At 50.1% G+C, this 22,152-nt stretch overlaps 1 protein-coding gene across 5 annotated transcripts in view; it reads right to left on the reverse strand.

Moving 5' to 3' along the window:
• The window catches only part of PRAG1 (PEAK1 related, kinase-activating pseudokinase 1), a 44,978-nt gene extending 29,811 nt beyond the window's left edge, over positions 1 to 15,167 (reverse strand). The window contains exons 1-4 of one of the 5 annotated variants that reach the window (XM_073340338.1): positions 15,063 to 15,167; positions 13,575 to 13,667; positions 10,677 to 11,094; positions 6,068 to 7,926 (exon numbers count right to left, since the gene is read on the reverse strand). In XM_073340338.1, the coding sequence (XP_073196439.1) occupies positions 6,068 to 7,926; positions 10,677 to 11,042 (2,225 nt within the window). In that variant the 5' untranslated portion in view covers positions 11,043 to 11,094; positions 13,575 to 13,667; positions 15,063 to 15,167. Of the gene's footprint in view, positions 1 to 6,067; positions 7,927 to 10,114; positions 10,147 to 10,676; positions 11,095 to 13,574; positions 13,668 to 14,700 lie in introns of those variants that run through there. The other 4 variants (XM_073340335.1, XM_073340337.1, XM_073340336.1 and 1 more) reach the window with 4 other exon arrangements.
• Between the last annotated feature and the right edge of the window lie 6,985 nt (positions 15,168 to 22,152).

A 22,152-nucleotide genomic window follows, 5' to 3' on the forward strand; every position in this document is an offset into this window, starting at 1 on the left:
AGGGCTCCAGCTGGGGGTGCGGGCTCTGTGGTGGGTCCAGAAATGAGTTTAGTGTGCAGGAAGGGTTTCCGGGCTGGGGCAGGGGGTTGAGGTGCGGGGGGGCGGCTCTGGCTGGGGCGGCACTTACCTCAAGCAACTCCCAGAAGCAATGGCATGTCCCCCCCCTCCAGCTCCTACACGGAAGCGCAGCCAGGCAGCTCTGCATGCTATCCCACCCGTAGGCGCAACCCCTGCAGCTCCCATTAGCATGTTCCTGGCCAATGGAAGCTGCAGGGGTGGCACTTGGGGCGGGGGCAGCATGCAGAGCCCCTTGGCTGCCCCTACGTGTAGGAGCCAGAGGAGGGACATGCCGCTGCTTCCAGGAATCGCGCAGAGCCACTGTACACGCAGAGCGTGGCAAGCCCCGGACTCTGCTCCCCGGTGGGAGCCCCTGGGCCATAGTTTGCCCACCCCTGATTTAAAGACTCCAAGTGACGGAGAATCTACCACATCGCATTGTAAACTGTTACAATGGCTAATTAATTTGAAACCGACTAAACATCCCTTCCCCTTTCAATTAATCAGCTTTTAATCTCTTTTCTTGTGATGTCATAATTCAACTAGTTCTTTGGTTTTCCACAGAGTTCCAGGAGAGACCAGCTCTAACAGTCTAATTTTAAAACACGCAGTACCCCTCCCCCTTAAACATACAGAAGAGGTCCAGAACTTTTTGTATATATCCAAAAATACAAAAAAAGGGGCACAACCCCATTATTTAAAACCTGTCTGTAAATGTGCTTGCAGCTACCTTGGAGAGAACTCTCATTCCAGACCACAGCCTTATTTGCACCATGAAAATACTGCAAAGGTGGCTTTTGTTGGTTTGTTTTTTTTAAAACGGTTATAGCTGAGGGCGAACAACCTTAACACATTACATGTTTGGTCTTTGTTTCTCAACTTTGAAAATATATTCTAGATTGCTTTAAAATAAGTAACTGTCATTAGAAAAAACTAATCAAATAGGTTTCATTTTCCCCGCACAAAACCACACGCATGCAGTAAAGCACAAGATGTAAAAGGAAAAACGAATAAATTTAACGCTGGGAAGAGTGCGTGAGGCTTAACTTCAATATACAATGTGTTACTGTGACTCTCTTTTCCTGCACTGTCGAACTGTCAGGACACATGGTTTATACTTGTCGAGTCTCAAGGCGACTCCTGCTTGAAGGCACCACAGAAGTTAATGGGAAATGCCTTTTACCTTGAAAAGTCAGACACCTTCAAAGGACCATTCTTGCCTTCATATTTCTCTCTCTTCCCTCCCCATTACTTTCCCCATACATTGATAGATGCGGAAAGCTCCTTTCACCAAGGTACAGTTTAAGGTAACTATTTTCAAGCATTCCCTATCTACGCCCCAAAGAAAAGCCATTTCCCCGCTTGGTTCTATGACATGCTCGGTCTTCCATTAGAATCATAGAATATCAGGGTTGGAAGGGACCTCAGGAGGTCATCTAGTCCAACCCCCTGCTCAAAGCAGGACCAATCCCCGATTAAATCATCTCAGCCAGGGCTTTGTCAAGCCTGACCTTAAACACTTCTAAGGAAGGAGATTCCACCACCTCCCTAGGTAACGCATTCCAGCGTTTCACCACCCTCCTAGTGAAAAAGTTTTTCCTAATATCCAACCTAAACCTTCCCCACTGCAACTTGAGACCATTACTCCTTGTCCTGTCCTCTTCTACCACTGAGAACAGTCTAGAACCATCCTCTTTGGAACCACCTCTCAGGTAGTTGAAAGCAGCTACCAAATCCCCCCTCATTCTTCTCTTCTGCAGACTAAACAATCCCAGTTCCCTCAGCCTCTCCTCATAAGTCATGTGTTCCAGACCCCTAATCATTTTTATTGCCCTTCGCTGGACTCTCTCCAATTTTTCCACATCCTTCTTTTAGTGTGGGGCCCAAAACTGGACACAGTACTCCAGATGAGGCCTCACCAGTGTCCAATATTAGCCTGACTACCAAGTGGGAAAGCTCACCAGTCTCCCGAAAACTAATGCCACCTTCTGTTTGGTTTCTAGTGCATAGCAAAGATCTGTTTACTATTATAACTAGACATTTAAATGAGCAAGAAATATTAAGGCCCAGATTCTCGCCTATACTGAGTCTGCTTTACATAGCTCTGCTAGCACAAAATGGCCCTAACCCATTTTAGCAGGCCATGGGAGGATCATGCCAATGTGGAAAGATCCTTCAGTGCCATAAAGCTGGCACAGTGACTCCTATGCCACCCTTCCTCCCTCAGGCTGGCATAGGGGGCCGGGCTGGTGGACAGCGGGCATGCTCTGTGCCTCCCTGCACACGGGCAATGCATGGCTGCTATAAGGCCACGGACAGCTAGCATAATTGAGAGCAGCCTTTAGACAATTCCAACGTATGCCTAGGGCCAGGCCTGCACACAGACTGCCCCGGATGAGGAGTGCAAAGTTGGCGGAAAGTCACTTTTGCGCACACCTCTCCCCTTCCAAGTTGCACTGAGTGTTCCTCAGCCACAGGTAAGGATCTAGCCTCACACGTCCACGTGAGTCTCAATGTCATGGAAGCCAAAGAAATGGATTTTCCCATCTTCCATGACCAAGTTTTGACTGCGTTCTGACCACTTCAATCAATAATATTTATTAAGCTTTCATATATTAAGCAAATAAATAGTTTATATAACTGTTGCTTGCAGCATTTGTCAAAGATCAAGAGGAGTAATAATATATACACACACCCCGTACACACACACAAACACGCATACACACAAATAAGAGCACAGCATCCTGTGCATGAAACATGCTCAAAGAAGTAGAGGTTAAAAGGAAAATGAGGGCACTCAAAAGGACCCCAATCTTTGTGAATTTATCCAACTGGAGCAGCTGTGCCCCTGATCAGGTAGCTTCTTGTGGTGGCTGCAGGAGATTTGACAGCTGGGCAAGTCTGTGCTCTTTGGGTGACAGCAGGTAGATTTGGCAGCTTGGATCAAGGCATTTGCTAGTGAGACATAATGACCAATGTCTGTCATCCAGGTACAAGTGGATAGAACCACCCCCGTAACTAGGACCCAAGCTACGGGAGCCATGCAACAGGGATGTCAGAATCGCAGTATTTTTAAGTACTTTCTGGCCGTCAAAGATGTGAAGAAAAGCTTTAAAGGTGACTCAAGAGGAACAACTGCAGTAACCTCACCCTGAGTGTTCAGAGAGCCTGAGACAATACCTCTGAGAGCAGGGAGCTGCCCCCTGCCTCCAGAGGGGTGCTAACTCCAACCCCAGCCCAGCAGAAGGGGAAGAATGCAGCAGGCTTGACTCCCCCATTCAAGCAGATACCCCAGCTACTGGGGTGTTAGAACTGAGGGGTCCTGCTGCCATTCTAGATGGAAAGAAGACCCCAGCTGCTCACAGGAGGAGGACAACGATCCTTGCTGCTGCTTCTGCCGGGAAAAAGGGGCTCCCTACTTCTGCTCCTGCCTCTCTGGGCGAGGGAGGGAGCTCCTTGCCACGCTAAATGGTAATTGAGACCATAATGGAGGGGCAGGGCCAGGGGGACTGATGGTGTCAAGGGACGCAGATTGCCTTCATCCGGCCCTGCCTGGGACTTCTGTTTCTCTCTCCTATGAATCATTTCCTGTATGAATTCCAGCATGCTCAAGTGAGACTCAGGGAGGTCCTAAAACTATCCTTTCCCAATAGCAACCAGCCACCACAACCTTCTCTGCTTCTTAGGTCTGAACTAGACCAAATCTCAATCATAAACCACAGTTTAATGCGAGATACAGAGCGGGGAACAGCCCTGAAAGGAAATTCCTGGGTTCACAGCTAAAAATGTCTCGGCAGATATCTTTAAAGGCTCAAAATAAAGCATGAAAGCTCATTCTCTCTGTAGCCCCTTTCTTGCCTGTGCCTGCAACCTGGAGGTGCCCCAGTTCAGCAGGAAGAGCGTTTGAAGTTGGCTTTGCTTAGGGGCCACGTAAGGTAGGTCTGTTCAGAAAAGATGCCATGCTAGGAACGCACTCTTGTCCCTCGGCCTGGGATGAGTTTTAAAGCTTTTTGTTCTTTGCTTCATTTCCCTCCCCCCAATGTCATTTGTTCACTGTTAAACCATTTCAAAAAGCTCATTTCTTCTCTTAGTTACGCTGTAAGAAACCTTCATATCCCACATGAGCGAGGGAACCGGGGTCTGTTCTCCGAGCACTCTCCCGGGGTGGTGCCGCAAGTCACCCCCTGACTCCGGCTACACTGTGAATCTATCATCTCACACGCAGCCAGGCAGCTCAAACGTTACCACCCCCAACCCAGTTCTCAGGTGTGGCGGTGACCCTCACTCACATCCACTGATCTAAGGGCTTGCGTGGCCCGCGTCACTGCAGTGGCTGTGCACCTGGCTGGCAGAGCTTTCAGTCTGTGCAATCGTACTGAGAGATCTGGCATTGGGCTGAGTTGTTTCAAGTTGCTCTGACAGAAACTGCTGACAGCCCTGCAGGCTGAGCTCCTCCATTGACATTTATGCCCAGAACAAATACAGGGAGGGCACGGGCAGCAGGCCTGCAAAATTCCCCACTCTCCTCGGCCAATAAATATACCTTAACCATGGCCTGAGAGGGCCCTAGCTAGGGGGGAGAGGGCAGCTCAGCCTCCATGCACTTGAAATACTTAGCTTCTCCATTAACACTCACTGGGGACGTCCAGGTATGGATCTGGGTTTTGTGACGGGGTCACCGGGGTACTGAGATGGGACAGAGCCCACCACATGCCTTTCCCGGTTCACCAGGCAGCAATCAGGTGTTAGTACTTCAGTCACTACTGACCTAGGCTGAATTCAAACCAGTGACTGGAAGAGGAAAGTCACTACCCCTCATTACTCGAGCTCCTGACTGGATTTCAATTTTGAGGGACACTCAGCTACAGATAAAGAATTGAACGCATTTTGAGAGTGCCAATTATATAGCGGAAGCCTAGTGTGATTTAATACCTAGCACAACAATGTCCTTCCCAGATGGACAGCTTTCACTCATATATATACAAAGTTAGAATACGCCAAAATTAAGGTGGCTTGTGCAACCTTAATTCTCCCTTCTTGTGTATACACATCATGATACAGTCTTTAGTTACATGATCACATCCTGTACCACCAAATTTCAAGTCCCTGTTTCACAGCAGGGAGGTGCTAGAGCTTCTCAACCAGATGTCTGCAATGCCCTATTTTTTAAACACACACTAAACAAGGTATTTTCCCCGACTTTGTTCTTGAACCATTTTAGCTGAAAATTTCCAAACAAATTCAACCGAGGCAGATGCCCAGCATGGAAAATGTCAGCGCAGATGGTTAAAGTGTGGCAAAGTTACAAGCAACTGAACACAGGGTCTTACTATGGAAAGTGTTGAGCAACCTTATCGACAGGCAATGCTATAAGCTCCCTCATAACAGAGGCTGATAAATAATGTAGGATCTTGTATCACGTTCATCAGTTTGTACCAGAATATACCTGCACATGCGAGGGCTTCTCTGCCCATGTCAGGGAAATGCTGAATTTCCTGGATCTTTATGTGATTGGCATATGAATACAATGATCAAAGGAGAAACAAAACAGGTTATTTCTTCGTATCAGCCCCGACCCCTTGCCATAACTAATCAAAGCATTTGCAGAGGGGCTTACAGGCAATCTGGTATGCTGAGAAAGCAATTATATAGCTACACAGCAGTTCCCTATGTTCCAGGGAGTCAGTTTTTATCGGGCTGTTTAGATTTTAACTAAGGACAAAAGGAGGAAGCTTCCTTCTAATCTCTCCCTGCAGCAGACATTTTGGCTGGGGGAATTTAGAACAGTGGTTCTCAACCTGTGGCCCAATCAGAACAAAGTCCCGGCCCATGTGTGGCATCCACGGGGCCACACAGGTAGCGCTGGGTGCGGCCCACGCAACACATTGTTGGCCTCATACACGGCCCACAATGGTAACTAGGTAGAGAACCACTGACTTAGAACAGATCATTTGTGACTACCCACAGTATGTAAATTAGCACATGTACACTCGCGCACATCGGTCTATACCTGGGCTGTTTCTTTGGAGGTGGAGGAGGGGGTGCAAACTCCTCAGTTTCACGGCTGCCTTCAGGGAACTCAAAAGCAAAAGATGCTGATTTGCTCATCCCAGTCTTTTTGTCCTGCCCAGAGCAGTCTTCCCCGTGATGGGGACAAGCTGTTCCATTCTCCACTTCCCTGGCCTGCGTGCAGGTTAAAAAGCCCTGTTCTTCCTCCTCTTCTTCCTCTATCCGGCACTGCCTGCTCCACCCTGCACTGCAGTATTTATGCCTCCTCTCATGGGACGAGCCTGGAGGATTGAGCTCCTCTGCAGAGACCCTGTTACTATGAGAGCAGAGAGAAGGCAGAGTCCCCAAGGCACTAGGATCTGTACAGTTCCTTGATGAGAACTGGGTGCTGGTGTCACCGTGGCCATTACTGTCACAGAGCTGTGCCCCAGGAGACTTGACTGAAGGCATGGTAGTCCCCTCGCTGCCAGGCGGGCTGCTCGTGGACATCTTTGGGGGAACAGCAGGACTCTCATTAACTACGCCCTTGCTCTGCGTTTGCTGGTGAAACCTCGGGCTGCTTTCACCCGAACCCATCTCACTGCCGGCTTGAGAGCCTTCTCTGTGCCCAAAGGAAGGCGAAGGGATCGCAAAGTCTGGATGAGAGGTGGGGCTAGTGCAGGGCCACTGGACCCCAACAGCGGAGTCTGGGCTGCTCAGAAATATTGTCCTGTTATCCTCGTCTGTGTGCGCTGCCATAATGGTAATCTTTGCTGCTACCTGTGTGGCTGAATCCTGGTACTCCCTTTCGCTGCTCAGGTACCGCACCCCATCTCGCCACGGGCCATGGGCCTGCTCTTTGAGAGGGCTGCGTGCCGGCCCTTCTCTCTTTGTTTGCACGCCAGAATTATTTACCTGCGCCTTCTTTCTCTTGGTGCTCTCGGCATAAATGGGCTCGCTGTGGGCAGGCTGTGCGTGAGGGGCATGTTGTGGTGCTGGGACGGTGCTCAGAGGGTCGCTCGAGCTTTCCCCGGGGTTGTCTCGCACGAGACTCGATTGCTCAAGGAGAGAACAGCAATCGTTCTCCTGGGGCAAAGTCAGGGGACTGCTGCTACTGTTGCTGCTCACCACACTGTCTGACAGGACTGTAGTGCCAGAGAGAAGTGCTAATGTTTTTCGCTCCGAACATGTATTATTTTGTAGAGAGTCCTGTAAACAGTGTCCCCTTTGCAAACTCGAGTCTAAGTTCAATGGCCTGCATTCATCTTCACAAAACTTGACTGCCCTTGTCTTTGCCAGTGGATTCCCCGCAGCCTCCTGCTGCCCCCAGAACCTCGGGGCTGGCTTTTCACTGTCATGCCACGCCACCTTGCTCTGTGGACAGGGAGCGTCCAGTAGGACAGGACTCTCTCTACAATAGTCTGCGATCGAACAGTACTCCCCACTTTCGCTCTCAGAGCCAGGAGAGCAGCAGCTGTCACTGCTCTCTGAGGACAGCGGTGTGCCTTCCCTTTGCCGAAAGGCTGGACATCCAGTAGAGTCCAGGGTGGAATCAGTGCTTCGGTCGGCAAAGATGGATGGTTGGTGGCAGAACCCTTTCTGTGGACAGGCGAGCTTCTCCTTGTTACAAAGCATAGCTCTGCCCTCCCATCCACCCTTCTCGCCCTCCAACACCAAACTGTTGAAGGGGATATTTCTTTCCCCTCTGTTTTTCAGGCCCGCCCTGGAGCAGCCTGGGAGAAACTGAGGAGGACAGTCATTCGGTGTATCATGAACGAAGGGCTTTCTCACAGCACTGGTGCTGAAGTGGTCGACGCATGTCCTCTGAGCTTCTCCTGGCTTCACAATGAGGTGGGTTTCAGACGCCATTCTCCAGCTGACCTACATGGGCCAAAGATAAAAACACACATTCAGGATGGGCATTAAAAAAGAAAAATGGCAAATGGTGTTTTGTTGCCGACTCCCCTCAGGTGTGTGGTTAGTTCTGCTCTTCACCTGCGTACTCACCACACAGGTGATTACTGCAGCCTTGTCTGCTGAAGCTACACTTGTCCTACCTTCTGCACCCTTTGCAGTCCTTGCATTATTAATTATGTCAATACAGTGAATAAGGCATCACCTTTCCTTCCTAGTCAGGTTCTTATCCAGGACAGGCAATAACGTTTTCAACCTGTCGCATGGTATGTGTGTTTTCTATTTAGAGCCATCGACATAGAATTAAAGAGGCATAGATTACAAAGAGTATATCTTCCATGGGTCATTAGGTCTCCTTTCCATTTTATAAACCAGCTTTGTAGCTGTACATCTTACAGAATGGAACCCTCTTATAACTAAGGATTCCCCTCATGAAAAACACTTCATTATATGTGGAATTTCCACTGTAACAGGAGAGGGCCTACTTGGCAAAAGATCCCTTCTTCTTCCATCTGGAAGTGGTAGCAGTGTACCTCTTCCTTCCTGCCCTTGCCAGAGGCACTCGTACCTACAGTAGTACCTCAGAGTTATGAACACCAGTTAAAAACCGACCGGTCAACCACACATCTCATTTGGAACCAGAAGAACGCAATCAGGCAGAGCAGAACCAAACAAACAAAAGCAAATACAGTAGAGTGCTGTGTTAAATGTAAACTACTAGAAAAATAAAGGGAAAGTTTAAAAAAAATGTTACAAGGTAAGGAAATTGTTTCTGGGTTTGTTTAATTTAAGATGGTTAAAAACTGCATTTTTCTTCTGTATAATAGTTTCAAAGCTGTATTAAGTCAGTGGTCAGTTGTAAACTTTTAAAAGACCCACCATAACGTTTTGTTCAGAGTTCCGAACAACCTCCATTCCCAAACAGAGTTCGTAACTCTGAGGTTCTACTGTTTGTATCTGGGGGCATGCCCATCGAATTCAGGAAGACCTTATCTTTACTCCCATTGGAGAGGAGCTGTAGCAAGACCAGGAATCAAGGAATCTTCTTTGCCACCTCCCTCCCCCATGAGATTGTGATAAATCTTCTTGTCCTCTGTTCAATAAGGGAAGAGAAGTGAGAATCCCATGGAATGCAGAGTGCAACCCATGCCTGTTAAATGCTAAATTGTTGCATTCCTAGGGATTTGACATGGTAGAATCCACTTATAAGGAACTAAAGCTTCACCATCGTCCAAATTCTGCTCTCACTAACAGGAGGAAAACCAGTGTAACTCCACTGGCTTCAATGAAGTTAAGCTGTGTTTACCTGAATGAGAATTTGGCCCTAAAAAGAAGCAAAGCAGAGTACTGAAACTCTAATAAAATGCATTGGAGCACTTTTATTCCACTTCACTATAAAATGGTCCACTATAGCAGAGTATATTATCAGCAGCCCCCACTGTAGGTGGGGAGAAGGGCACACATTAGGAAATCCTCCAGCTTTGTGGCTGGGTGGGAGCAGTCTTTGTTTCAAAGAAAGGGCTGGCTGGTGCAGGATGAATTCAACATAGCTATAATGATCAGCCACCAGAGGAAGACCTTGCCCTGCAGCTGTATCACTGACATATCCCCTCTGCTCACTGGTTAGTCGTGGGGGGGTGTATGGGGGGGCGGGGTTAGCACAGTTAGTCATCAGTTTGCTTAGGCAGAGATTTCAAGGATATGAGAGAAGCGAGTAGGATCGGGCAAAGATAAAACACATAGTATTCAAGCTCCTAACCAAGCATTTATCTGGCATAGCGAGAAAGGCTGGGAATCAAAACTCCAGAGCTGAATGCCCCCAGACTTCGGGAGAAACACCGAGCTGAATTCTGCTGCTTAGTCCCATCTCTGGATGTAACCATTGCTCAATACGCAGTTCTCCCCTCAGCCATCAGATTTAGGAAGATATTAAGGGGGACTGAATGGTTCAGGAGATTCACAGTGGAACAGAGAAACACTCACTAGGCTGCCAGGTTATCAGCCCACCCTGACAGCGAACCATTAACAGCTGATGGTGGTTTGATGGTCTGTGTGAAATAAATTGTTCAGTTATTAGTGAGCAGGTATCTACACCACAGCAACGGCTACATTTGGCAAACTTGCTCTCAGTCTCAGCAGAGAGGCCAAGGACTACCTGGGCATGAAGATCCTCTCACTCCTACGGGTGGTCCCTGCCAGTCAGGATGGAGGGACACATGGCGGGGCTGTGAGGGGAAGCAGGCCCTGTTTGCCCCAGACAGCATATAAACAGAGGACTTCAGTCCTTAGGTTGTCAAGCAGAAAATTTTCACCAGGAAAAAAAAAAATTAAAAATTAAAAATGTAACAAGATACTGAGCGACTAACATTATTTTAAAGTATCTGATTTATACATGATTCTTCAAGAATTGTTTGTGATCTTGGTCAGTATTATCTAATTTACAAAAGGTCCCACTAGATTTAACGAGTGGTGTTGCAGGAAGCCAAGCATTTTGCAGCGGAAACACAAACCTCTGGTGTCGAGGGGTTTAAAACCCAGTGGAAAGCAGATGAGGCAGAAAAGAAAGATCTTGGCTTACATGCACCCAGAAATAAAAAGTAATGGAGGTCGACACGCAATAGTCTTGTCATAGCAAATACCCTTATTGCTCCCCACCAAAAGCAAATATTATAACGGGCGCAGCACTGTACGATACCACACCCCTTATTAATCATTACCTGCGAGATATCTGCATTCATATTCACATCCGCCCAGATGTCAGAAACATCTGGGTTGATCATTGTTGGCTTCACTGCAATCGTTGGCTTCGAGTAAGGTGCGGCAGTTACACACACATCCTCCAGAGCTGTATCCTCAGCCTTTGCTCTAATTCCATTCAGGGTGCGTGAGGGCAAGCTACTAGCTTCCAGCTCCAGGGATGCCTGCAGCCTGTGAGAACGTTTGGAGTAGAAACAGTTTTTGCAGGAGCCAGGCTTCCAAATGTGCTCCACAAAGTTACTGCACACAGACATTTTCAAGTCCTCCTGGTTCAGACAGATGGCCCTCTGCATCTTGTGTACTGAGCTCTGCTGTTCATTTTGCATTCACCCTTTGAAGATGGTCTTAAAGGTTTAGACTGTCCTGTAGCTGAGCTACCTGGAAAGGCAGAACGTTTTATACATGACAATTGGAAGATTTTCATTTAAATAGGGGGGTGTGGGGGAGGTTATAATTACACTTACTCTACTTTCACTACAAAGGCTCGCTGTTTATAAGGCTTCTTTCATTGCCTAGGTAAAGCCTATACAATCACCTAAAAAGCCTCTATGCATAACTCTACAAGGACGGAGCGTACAACAAACAAGCAGCATTCCTTCAAGAAGTAATTCATTGTTTAACAAGCACATATAACCAGACTCGTACCGGGTCTAGACCAAGGGTAAGGGCAACTGATACAGAGGGTGTGTCTTGTAAATATCCATTCATGGTTGTGAAAGTGGGATGTGGGGGAGGAATTCCCTTTAAACATAAAATTACTTCTGGAAGAAACAGGACTAGTGAAGCAAAGGGTAGAGTTCAGAGTCCTGTAACCCAGTGCCCTGGCAGCCACCATATCCCCCTGAAATTTAACAGTAGTTACACCCTAAATCAGGATTATATGGGAAAGTAATAGAAACCATTTCCAAGAAAAGGGTGACACAGAAACAAAAGCTGTTAATCTGCTGTTGGATCTGATTTGAGAGAAAGAAAGCTTTTATCTGTGTTACCTGTAGTTACAAATAATAGTTTCAGTTAACTGTCTGCAAGGTTGAAATTGAACACTCACAGATTAACCACTCTCTGCTCCTGGATTAGTTACAGACGAGGAATCCTGTCCCTCTTTCCTCTCTAGTAATGGAAAGAGAAAATTCCCCAGGAACAGTTTTTCTGTTTTGGGTCATTCTCCTTTCTTTACTGCCAAGTTTAACCAAATTCTCGCAACAGCTACCTGAAACTAACCCCTAAGAGAAATCTTTAGGGACTGGAGTCCCAGAAATCAGGGACAATTTAGCTGTCCCCAGGAAAACCATGGGGTTGCTGAGAAGGGAAGATGTGCAGATAAAACATGTCTCTCAATGAAAATCCTTCCATACTGAGTTCTCCCTTAGCCTTTTATTCCTAAAACTTTCCTTTGGTCAACAGATGCTAATGTAAAGGAAGGTGAAGCAACTCTCTTTCCTAGGAACTCTCACTAGTTTGGGGCACTCCAAGAATCAGGGCTTTAGGGAGTGAGAGACAAATTCTGGGGTTTGAAGCAAAGTCATTCCCAAATCCTTTGGATAGCAGTACCCCTAGGCCTCAGTACTGAACTCTGAATAAGAGCTTTTGTATACACGGTCCTCTGTGTTATAGTGTATTAACCCATCGCAACAGCTGAGTGTTATCAACAAAATCCCCTAAAGCAAAGAGCACTAACTTTACCAGACTGAGGCTGCAGACTGAGGCTCCAGTATCCTTTGGTGACACTACAAAGACATCATATGCTAAGTCTCAGCCGCACAAAAACATTATTAAAATGAAATTAACGTTGTAGGCACATATCACCATGGTCCTCCTGAGTGCTGAAGGAATCATCAGTCCCGTGCAAGCCTTAGGAGACTTGGCAGCTCCTGGGTTGTTTGGTTGAAAACCAATCCTTTTTACGCTGACAAGACTCCCTAATAATTAGTTTACATTCTGAAGTCTCTCTCTGCAAGGAAAAGGGGCTAAAGATTGCTGCGCTTTTATTTAAAAAAAAACTCAGTCATTTGATGCATTATACTAAGCTCACAAGAGTCAACAATTTTTAGCCATGGTCCAAATTTAAAAGTTCATTTTGAAATTAGACTTTGATCAACTAAACTTTGGTGCTCTGCACTAGTTCTCAGAGAGAGACAGAGAGAGAGAGAGAGAGAGAGAGAGAGAAAGCGAGTCAAAAGTTACTTTTTGGCAGATTCCAGAAGGAGGAAAATATGGTACTAATGGAAACTCAATTGCAACATTAACTATGGGGTGAATGCTAGAGCTCCACAATTCAGTATAATTAACACATTACCGTAGCCTACAAATTTTTAAAAATAATATATTCCTGCTTTATTTTCCCTCCAGATTTTTCAAATTGCTTTTGATTTATAACGCAGTAGTTAACGGTTTTAGAACTCTGAATGTCTGGACAGACGGAGAGCAGAATTTCCCTTTTATACCAGTAGTGGGATCAAAAAGTAGGCAAAAGGATTATAATGGGAAACATGTTTAATACCATGACAAAAATTGCTAAATTAGCCACACAAGAATGCATCCGATGAAGTGAGCTGTAGCTCACGAAAGCTCATGCTCAAATAAATTGGTTAGTCTCTAAGGTGCCACAAGTCCTCTTTTTCTTTTTGCGAATACAGATTAACACGGCTGCTACTCTGAAAGAAGAGCTACTGTGTCATGTGACACAACTTAAAGACAAATAAAAATAATTGGAGAGGAGGGCAGTAACAGCCAAGTTCATTTAAATCCATATCAAAGAAGCTAGAAATTGCTTCTTTTCTAATTTTCATTTTTAATGTTATTTAATTAAAATTCATTAATAACCACTCTAAAGAATATACTAAGATGGGGATCTCTACCTTTTTGCACCTGTGACCCACAAACCCATTCACCTTTGTTCTTGTGACTCTATATCCCCAAATCCTTTGCAGTGGATTAGGCAAAAAGAAATTCTGCAATAGATGATGATAATTCATTAATTTTTTAGCTCATTGTGCCACATATGGCCAAAGATGTCATTTAAGTCACTGCATGCACCTTTTATAATTTCACATTTGAAAATACAAGTGTACATTCTTCTCAGACATTTAATTAACTACACATTCTGCAGCATTAAATGCTCAAAAGGTAAACCTATTTGCATCCCTAAAGTTATCTGTGGAGCCAAAAGGACAAGAACGGAAGATCACATTCTGATTTTGTTTGTTTGAAAAAGGCTTCCTGAATCGCTGCAGGTTTGTAACATCAACATTGAGAACAACTACCACCACATACAGCCACATTGCAGTAATTAAATTGTTAGCAAAACTTTACCCTGTATCTACCTTATGTAGTATAGAATGACTATTTTTAAATCAAAGGAAATTTACACAGTAAGTTTTGATACTATCACAGGTCCAGAAGAGCAATGATGGGAGTAATAGAAGTATCCCAGTCATGCAAATTCTGCAAAAGGGTGACATCAGTCACAGACTTAGCTGTACTCCTTTTTTTCCCCATGCAAAATCTTATTCAGCAGGAATCTATATATAAAAATTTGTCCATAACACTTCCACTAATGATAAATCAAGTCACTTGGAGCTGTGAAGTCAATACAATGCTAGAGGATTTCCATAAATATAGATTTGCAATGTAATTTTAAATGTATACGTCTACTGCAAAATGCACAAAAATTCCCAATACTGCAAAATACAAGAAATTAAATACAAGCAACAGGTAGAAACTTGCTAAACCAAATGTTCCTGGAATCACTAAGTTCAAAGAATCCAAATTTTCAATGAAATAAAAAGCCACTAAAAGATATCACATGCTTTTGGGTGATGGAAAAATAGAGGCTAGCTGGTTGTAAAGTCTGTTAAACTAATGCCAAGGTGATAAGGGTCTGACTTGCAGGCATAACCAAGGCAATTTTAACTCAACCTAGCCAGGTTTAGATATTCCTGAGGAAAGAAGCACAGGCAGGCAAAGAAGAAATGGCAGCCTTACACTGGCTAAATAAAGTCAGGGAGTTAAGAGTCGAAACACGATGTTAAGACCTTCTTTTTTTTTAGGTGCACTGTAGCCCAATCGACGGCAGGAATGCAGCGTGAAACCAAGCTCAAGTCAAACAAACGCAAAGGCAGAGCACATCTGTCCCACGGCTTCCAATTTCCGTCCACGGGCAAACGCTCTGGCCTTCGACAACTTTATGCAAAACTCCCGGTCCCCCTTGGCAAAGCTTCTGCCAACGCTTCGCTCTTCCTCCCGAGCTGGCTGTGGACGCCGGGGCTGGCCAGCTCATCCCGGCCAGAGCCCCGGGCGGCGCTTCCCGGTGGCTTTGTGGGAGCCATGTGCTCCACGGGACTTACCTGCTGCCAGCCAGGCAGTCGCGGCGAGGAGAGCTCAGGCCGCTGGCTTGCCGGGCGCGAAGCGATCGGGTCCCCAGGAAGCTGGGGGGAGCGAAACCCCCGTGGAAGCCCAGCCCAGCCCGGCCCGGCCCGGCCCGCCCCGGCCGCCTCCCCGGTCCCCCCCGCGCCAGCCGCACGGACCCTGCGGTGCCCGCCCGCGGGAGAGCCCGGCCGCGGGGGGCTCAGGCACCGCCCCACCCAGCGCCCCGGCGCGGGGCGAGAGACGTGCCCGGCCCGCCGGCCCCTACCCCCGGGGACGCACCGACCTCGCCCGCCGGCTCCGCGCCGCGCCGCCCTGCGAGCCCGCCCGCCCGGGACAGCGGCGGGGCGGGGGCCGGGCTGCCGGCTCCTCCTCCTGGGGCAGCGCTGCCGGCGGCCGGGCGCTGAGCCCCGCCCTGCCCTGGGGCCTCCCCCTGCAGCCCCCTCCCCAACTCCCCCCCTGCAGCCCCCCCTCGGCCCTGCCCTGGGGCCTCCCCCTGCAGCCCCCTCCCCAACTCCCCCCCAGCAGCCCCCTCTCGGCCCTGCCCTGGGGCCTCCCCCTGCAGCCCCCTCCCCAACTCCCCCCCAGCAGCCCCCTCTCGGCCCTGCCCTGGGGCCTCCCCCTGCAGCCCCCTCCCCAACTCCCCCCCTGCAGCCCCCCCTCGGCCCTGCCCTGGGGCCTCCCCCTGCAGCCCCCTCCCCAACTCCCCCCCAGCAGCCCCCCCCCGGCCCTGCCCTGGAGCCTCCCCCTGCAGCCCCCTCCCCAACTCCCCCCCAGCAGCCCCCCCTCGGCCCTGCCCTGGGGCCTCCCCCTGCAGCCCCCTCCCCAACTCCCCCCCTGCAGCCCCCCCTCGGCCCTGCCCTGGGGCCTCCCCCTGCAGCCCCCTCCCCAACTCCCCCCCAGAAGCCCCCCCCGGCCCTGCCCTGGGGCCTCCCCCTGCAGCCCCCTCCCCAACTCCCCCCCAGCAGCCCCCCCCCCGGCCCTGCCCTGGGGCCTCCCCCTGCAGCCCCCTCCCCAACTCCCCCCCAGCAGCCCCCCCCCCGGCCCTGCCCTGGGGCCTCCCCCTGCAGCCCCCTCCCCAACTCCCCCCCAGCAGCCCCCCCCCGGCCCTGCCCTGGGGCCTCCCCCTGCAGCCCCCTCCCCAACTCCCCCCCAGCAGCCCCCTCTCGGCCCTGCCCTGGGGCCTCCCCCTGCAGCCCCCTCCCCAACTCCCCCCCAGCAGCCCCCCCTCGGCCCTGCCCTGGGGCCTCCCCCTGCAGCCCCCTCCCCAACTCCCCCCCAGCAGCCCCCTCTCGGCCCTGCCCTGGGGCCTCCCCCTGCAGCCCCCTCCCCAACTCCCCCCCAGCAGCCCCCCCTCGGCCCTGCCCTGGGGCCTCCCCCTGCAGCTCCCTCCCCAAATCCCCCCCAGCAGCCCCCCCTCGGCCCTGCCCTGGGGCCTCCCCCTGCAGCCCCCTCCCCAACTCCCCCCCAGCAGCCCCCCCCTCGGCCCTGCCCTGGGGCCTCCCCCTGCAGCCCCCTCCCCAACTCCCCCCCAGCAGCCCCCCCTCGGCCCAGTCCTGGGGCCTCCCCCTGCAGCCCCCTCCCCAACTCCCCCCCAGCAGCCCCCCCTCGGCCCTGTCCTGGGGCCTCCCCCTGCAGCCCCCTCCCCAACTCCCCCCCAGCAGCCCCCCCTCGGCCCTGCCCTGGGGCCTCCCCCTGCAGCCCCATCCCCAAATCCCCCCCAGGAGCACCCCCATGGCCCTGCCCTGGAGCCTCCCCCTGCAGCCCCATCCCCAAATCCCCCCCAGGAGCACCCCCATGGCCCTGCCCTGGAGCATCCCCCTGCAGCCCCATCCCCAAATCTTCCCCCAGTGACCCCCCCATGGCCCTGCCCTAGAGCCTCCACCAGCAGCCCCCCCTGCAGCCCCATCCCGAAATCCTACCCCAGCAGCCTGCCCCATGGCCCTGCCCTAGAGCCTCCCCCTGCAGCCCCCCATAACCCTCCCCAAATCCTCCCCCAGCAGCCCCCTACCGGCCCTGCCCTGGAGCCTCCCCCTGCACCCCCATCCCCAAATCCTCCCCCAGCAGCCCCCCCGCAGCCCCATCCCCAAATCCTCCCCCAGCGACCCGCCCCATGGCCCTGCCCTAGAGCCTCCCCAGCCCCCCATAACCCTCCCCCAGGGGCCTCCCTTAGCAGCACCCCCCACAGCTCCATACCCAAATCCTCTCACAGCAGCACCCCCACAGCCCTCACTCAGAGCCTCCCCCAGCAGCACCCCCATCCCCAACAGCCTCCCTTAGCACTCCCCCCCCAACCCCTCCCCAGCAGCCCCCCCAATCTTCCCCCAGCCCCTCCATGGCCCTTCCCTAGCAGCACCCCGCAACTGCCTCCCTCAGCACCCCCACAGCCCTCCCCTAGAGCCTCTCACAGCAATTGAGTACATTATTTATTAAATACATAATTAAATAAAAATAAAATGTAAAAGGCAAGTGCAAAGTACTACACTTAGGAAGTTAAAAATCAACCCCACAACTCCAAACTGGGGAATAATTAGCAAGGCAGTAGTACCGTATGCCGAAAAGGATCCCTGGGTTATAGTGGATCACAGATTGAATATGAGTCAACAATGTGGGGAAAAAAGGGCTAATGTCATTCTGGGGTGTATCGATAGGAGTGTTGTACATAAGATCCGGGCAGTAATTGTCTAAACTGGTGAGGCCTCCACTGGAGAACAGTGTCCCATTTTAGCTACCACCTTTTGGGCCAGATGTGGACAAATCGGGGAGACTGCAGAGGAGAGCAGCAAAAATGAACAAAGGTTTAGAAAACCTGACCTCTGAGGAAAGGTTAAACAAACGGGCATGTTTTGTCTTGAGAACATAAGACTGAAGGGGGACCTGATAATAATCTTCCAATATGTTAGGGGCTATTATACAGAGGACTGTTATCAATTATTCTGCATGTCCAATGAAGGCAGGACAAGAAACTATGGGCTTTAATCTGTAGCCAGAGAGATTTAGATGAGATTTTAGGAAAAACATATAATGATCAGGGTAGTTATGCTCTGGAACAGGCTTCAAAGGGAGTTTGTGGAATCCCATCACTGGAAGTTTTTAAGAACAGGTTGGACAAAGACCTGTCAGGGATGATCTAGATTTACTTGGCCCTGCCTCGGTGCAGGAGGCTGGACTAAATGAGTTCTCAAGGTCCCTATGAGCTCTGTTCTGTGATTCTATGAAAGCTGCTTCTAAACACACCCCCCCCACACACACACACCCCGTAAAATATAAACATATAATAATGATAAAATGAGATTATAGCACCTCCGATAACCTCCAACAGGTGCTCATCTGTTGCCTAGTTTCCCTGAGTGCTGAATGAACTGTGTATCATAGGACCTAAAGCAATCCCAGAGGCACATTTGTGTATGAAAACTCCAATATGCCGAGCATTTCACCTTGTTACAAAAGGAGAGTCGATCACAAACTCTTTTTAGAGTGTCAGATATAACAACGCTGAAAAATGTATGAGCAAACCAAGGAGTTCCCAGCTGGCCAGGGTGGAGAATTAGAAAGCACTGAAGATCAGTTTCATGGATGTTTGTTATCGGGTATTCGAACTCCCCTCCCGCTCTCAGAAGTATAAATTTATTACTAGTTAAACCAACTGTCCTATTAGCCCCCGAATGTGCAGGCTGGAACTCCTTGATTTCCAGTGCTTTTACAGTCCATCTTTTGCATTACAAAACTGAGCCCCTGACAGAAATTAGCATTAAAATGGCTGTCTCCATCCCAAGAGTCTCAGCCTCTGAATGGAGATACAGGGAGCGTGGCAGATATTTAAATGCTCTCTGTACATTCTTATTTAGCAAATCCAGGATTTATTTACCTGTCAATGGTCAGTGGAGGGTGCTGCACACCAGTACAGCTCGTCAGGGGAGAAAAGCTCTGACTGACCCTACGCCGTGGCACTGGTCCATGCATCTGTGCGGTGTCTCCCCGGGTCAGCTGAGAGCTTTGGGGTGAAAGCTCACTGGTGGGGCTTGTCTAAGAGGCAGCTTGCCTGAGCCACATCCCAGTCATAAAAATGTTATTGCGATTAAGTCAGAGGTAACAAAGCAGTGGAAAAACCTCCACCCACCAGCCTTATTATAATAAGTGAGTAATAACAGTAGCAGAATAATTAAGAATCTAAAAACATTTCAGGCACTTTATCATATGGGACAAGTTCCTTTGACATCAATGGGCTTTGGATCAGATCCCTGGAGTGCTGTACGCTGAGTGACAATTAAGGCCCCTTTCACCTAAGATCATCATGTGGGCAGTCACCCCAGTTCTCAGTTCATTCCTATTACATGCAAGAGGATCCTAACCATGCTATCTCCTTCCCCCTCCCCTGGCTGCAGGAGCTGCACCCCTTCATGGCCAAGAACCAATAAGCAGCCCTCATGACTTCTCTCCAAAGCAGACAGGCCAGACCCGCCCAAATCTCACATACTTCCCTTCTTCCTGATTCCCAAGGGATTAGAACATAGGTTGGCAAACTACAGCCCGCGGGCCACATCTGGCCCGCGGGACCATCCTGCCCAGCCCCTGAGCTCCTGGCCCAGGAGGCTGTCCCCCCTCCCCCGCAGCCATGCCACCACGTGGTGCCATACTCTGGGCGGGGGGGCTGCAGAGCCCAGCCTGACCGGGGGCTCTGTGCTGCGTGGCATGGCTGCCTGTCCTGGTGCAGCCACGCTACCAGCCACCAGTGCTCCAGGCAACACGGTAAGGAGGCAGGGAGCGGGGGGTTGGATAGAGGGCAGGGGAGTTTCGGGGGTGGGGCAGGGGGCAGGGGCGTGTATAGGGGTCAGGGCGGTCAGAGGGCAGGGAACGGGGGTTGAATGGGGGCAGGGGTTCTGGGGGGCAGTCAGGAAGGAGAGGAGGGGTTGGATAGGGCTGCGGGGGGTGGTCAGGGGACAGGGAGCGGGGGGGGGTGGATGGGGCAGGGGTCCCAGGGGAGGCAGTCAGGAAGGGGAGGGGGGTTGGAGTTAGGAGCGAGGGGTCCGGGGGCAGTCAGGGAGAAGGGGTGGTTGGATGGGGCAAGGGTCCCGGGGGGGCAGTCAAGAAGGAGAGGGGGGGTTGGATGGGGCGGAGAGGGTCAGTTAGGGGCAGGAGGGTCCATGGGTGGTCAGGTGTGTGTATGGGCAGGGGTCCCTGGGGGGCCGTCAAGGAACAGGGGAGGTTGGATGGGACAGGAGTCCTGGGGGGGCCGTTAGGGGGCGAGAAGTGTGGGGGGTCAGATAGGGGGCGGGGGCCAGGCCATGCCTGGCTGTTTGCGGCGGTACAGTCTCTCCTAACGAGCCCTCCATATAATTTCAGACACCCGATGCGGCCCTCAGGCCAAAAAGTTTGCCCTTCCCTGGATTAGAACCCTGCTAACAAACTCCACATTTCTGGGCTGAGATTACTAACATAAGACATAAAAAAGGGAAATCTTCAACGGGTCTCTGAATCATCCCCCAACAAAGTTAACTCCCTATTAACATCTGCTGGGTCAAAGCATCCGCACTGTTGTTATCGATGCTTCGTATGTATGTAGCAAGTCATCAGGAGAGCTGGGATTAGAAACCAAAGCTCCTGACTGCCAGACCCACATCCAGTCCATCAGACCATGCTGCTTCTCAAACAGTGTTAACAAATTTGTCCCTGAAAATCCAAATTCCTCTCTATCTCTGGCATTGCTTTAGTTTGCTTCATGCACTGCTGCAACCTGTCCTTCACAGGATCTGGGCAGCATTACCGAAGTGATGTCCAACTTTTGGCTTCACCTTGAGTGCAATTGTTCAAAGAGTTGTGAGACTTCAGTTAAAATGGGGAGCTGGCCTGATGCAGCAACACTAGGAATGCTGTTAGTTGAGATTAACTGAAGAGAAGAAGTAACAGCGCTGATGGCATAGTGGGACACCTTACCAGTAACAAAGCCACTGCTTAATCCTTTGTCCAGATGACAATCCTATGAATTCCCATCTCTGCACAGAGTGTTGAGAATCAACAAGTCGATCAGTGACCAATGCAGCAATTTCTTGGCTCGGGAGGGACAGTATCCAAGGGGGACCTCTGCTCTGCTTGCTTAAGAAAGTCTAGGATAATAGCTCTTTTGACTGGGTGTCCAGTTTTTGCTTGAGGTGGTGGCTGCGGGGGAGGGCACTAAATGACATACGACAGCGTGGACTAACAAGGGGTCTTTGTCAGCTGTGGGACACCTGCAGCTGTTTCGACATGCCTCTCCCAGTAGGGGTGGTTTTGTTGGAGAATAGTCTACAAAAGATCGAGCAAATTGAGCATAAAAGAAAAGCTTTTACTTATTAAGTGACTGGATCTCCTTAAAATAAAGCTGTGCCGTCTAATATGCTCCCTCGGGCCATGTGGTAACTCCTAAAACTCCTGAGAGGCCAGCCAGGTCATCCTAGATCAGCTGTCACGGGTAGATATCCTCTTGGAAAGGAATTTGCTGTTTTTAAACCCTGATCATTTTTGTTTATTTTTAACCGGCATTCTCTTCTAGCACATAACTGGCAAATAGTTACTCGCCATGACAGGCAGCCACCCTTGACTGAATGCTACCAAGGAACAGGTGCCCAGAATGAAACTTGGCTTTTTAAATCACTGTACAACGCTGCTCTTGTCTGCTGGTCGATGACAAAAGTGACCATGCTATTGTAACACAGAAACAGCCAGCCACTGTCCTCAGAAGCATCAGCTCAGCATTTATTGTTCTCTTGTTGCCATGTGGATTTAAAGTGGTTATAATGCCCTTGAAAACCACCAGGAGGATGGCACTGGAGACTGAGTCACTCAGCAGTGTACTGAATGACCATGCACTCAGCCAAGTGACACACACAAGGCTTTACAGACACTGTACTCAAAATGTCATCACTTGCATGGACAGATGTTCAGAGGTGTGAGGCACCCACGGCTCCCGCTGAAAATCAAAGGGAGGTGTTGTGTGCTCAGCACTTCTGATCCATATTTAGATTTATCAGTAAATGATTATTTGTATGCCACTGTGAGGCACCTGCTTTGGGAAATGTTGGCCACGTTCTGTAG

The sequence above is a fragment of the Lepidochelys kempii genome, chromosome 4 (genome assembly GCF_965140265.1).
Source record: "Lepidochelys kempii isolate rLepKem1 chromosome 4, rLepKem1.hap2, whole genome shotgun sequence".
In the NCBI taxonomy this organism is placed as follows: Eukaryota; Metazoa; Chordata; order Testudines; family Cheloniidae; genus Lepidochelys; species Lepidochelys kempii.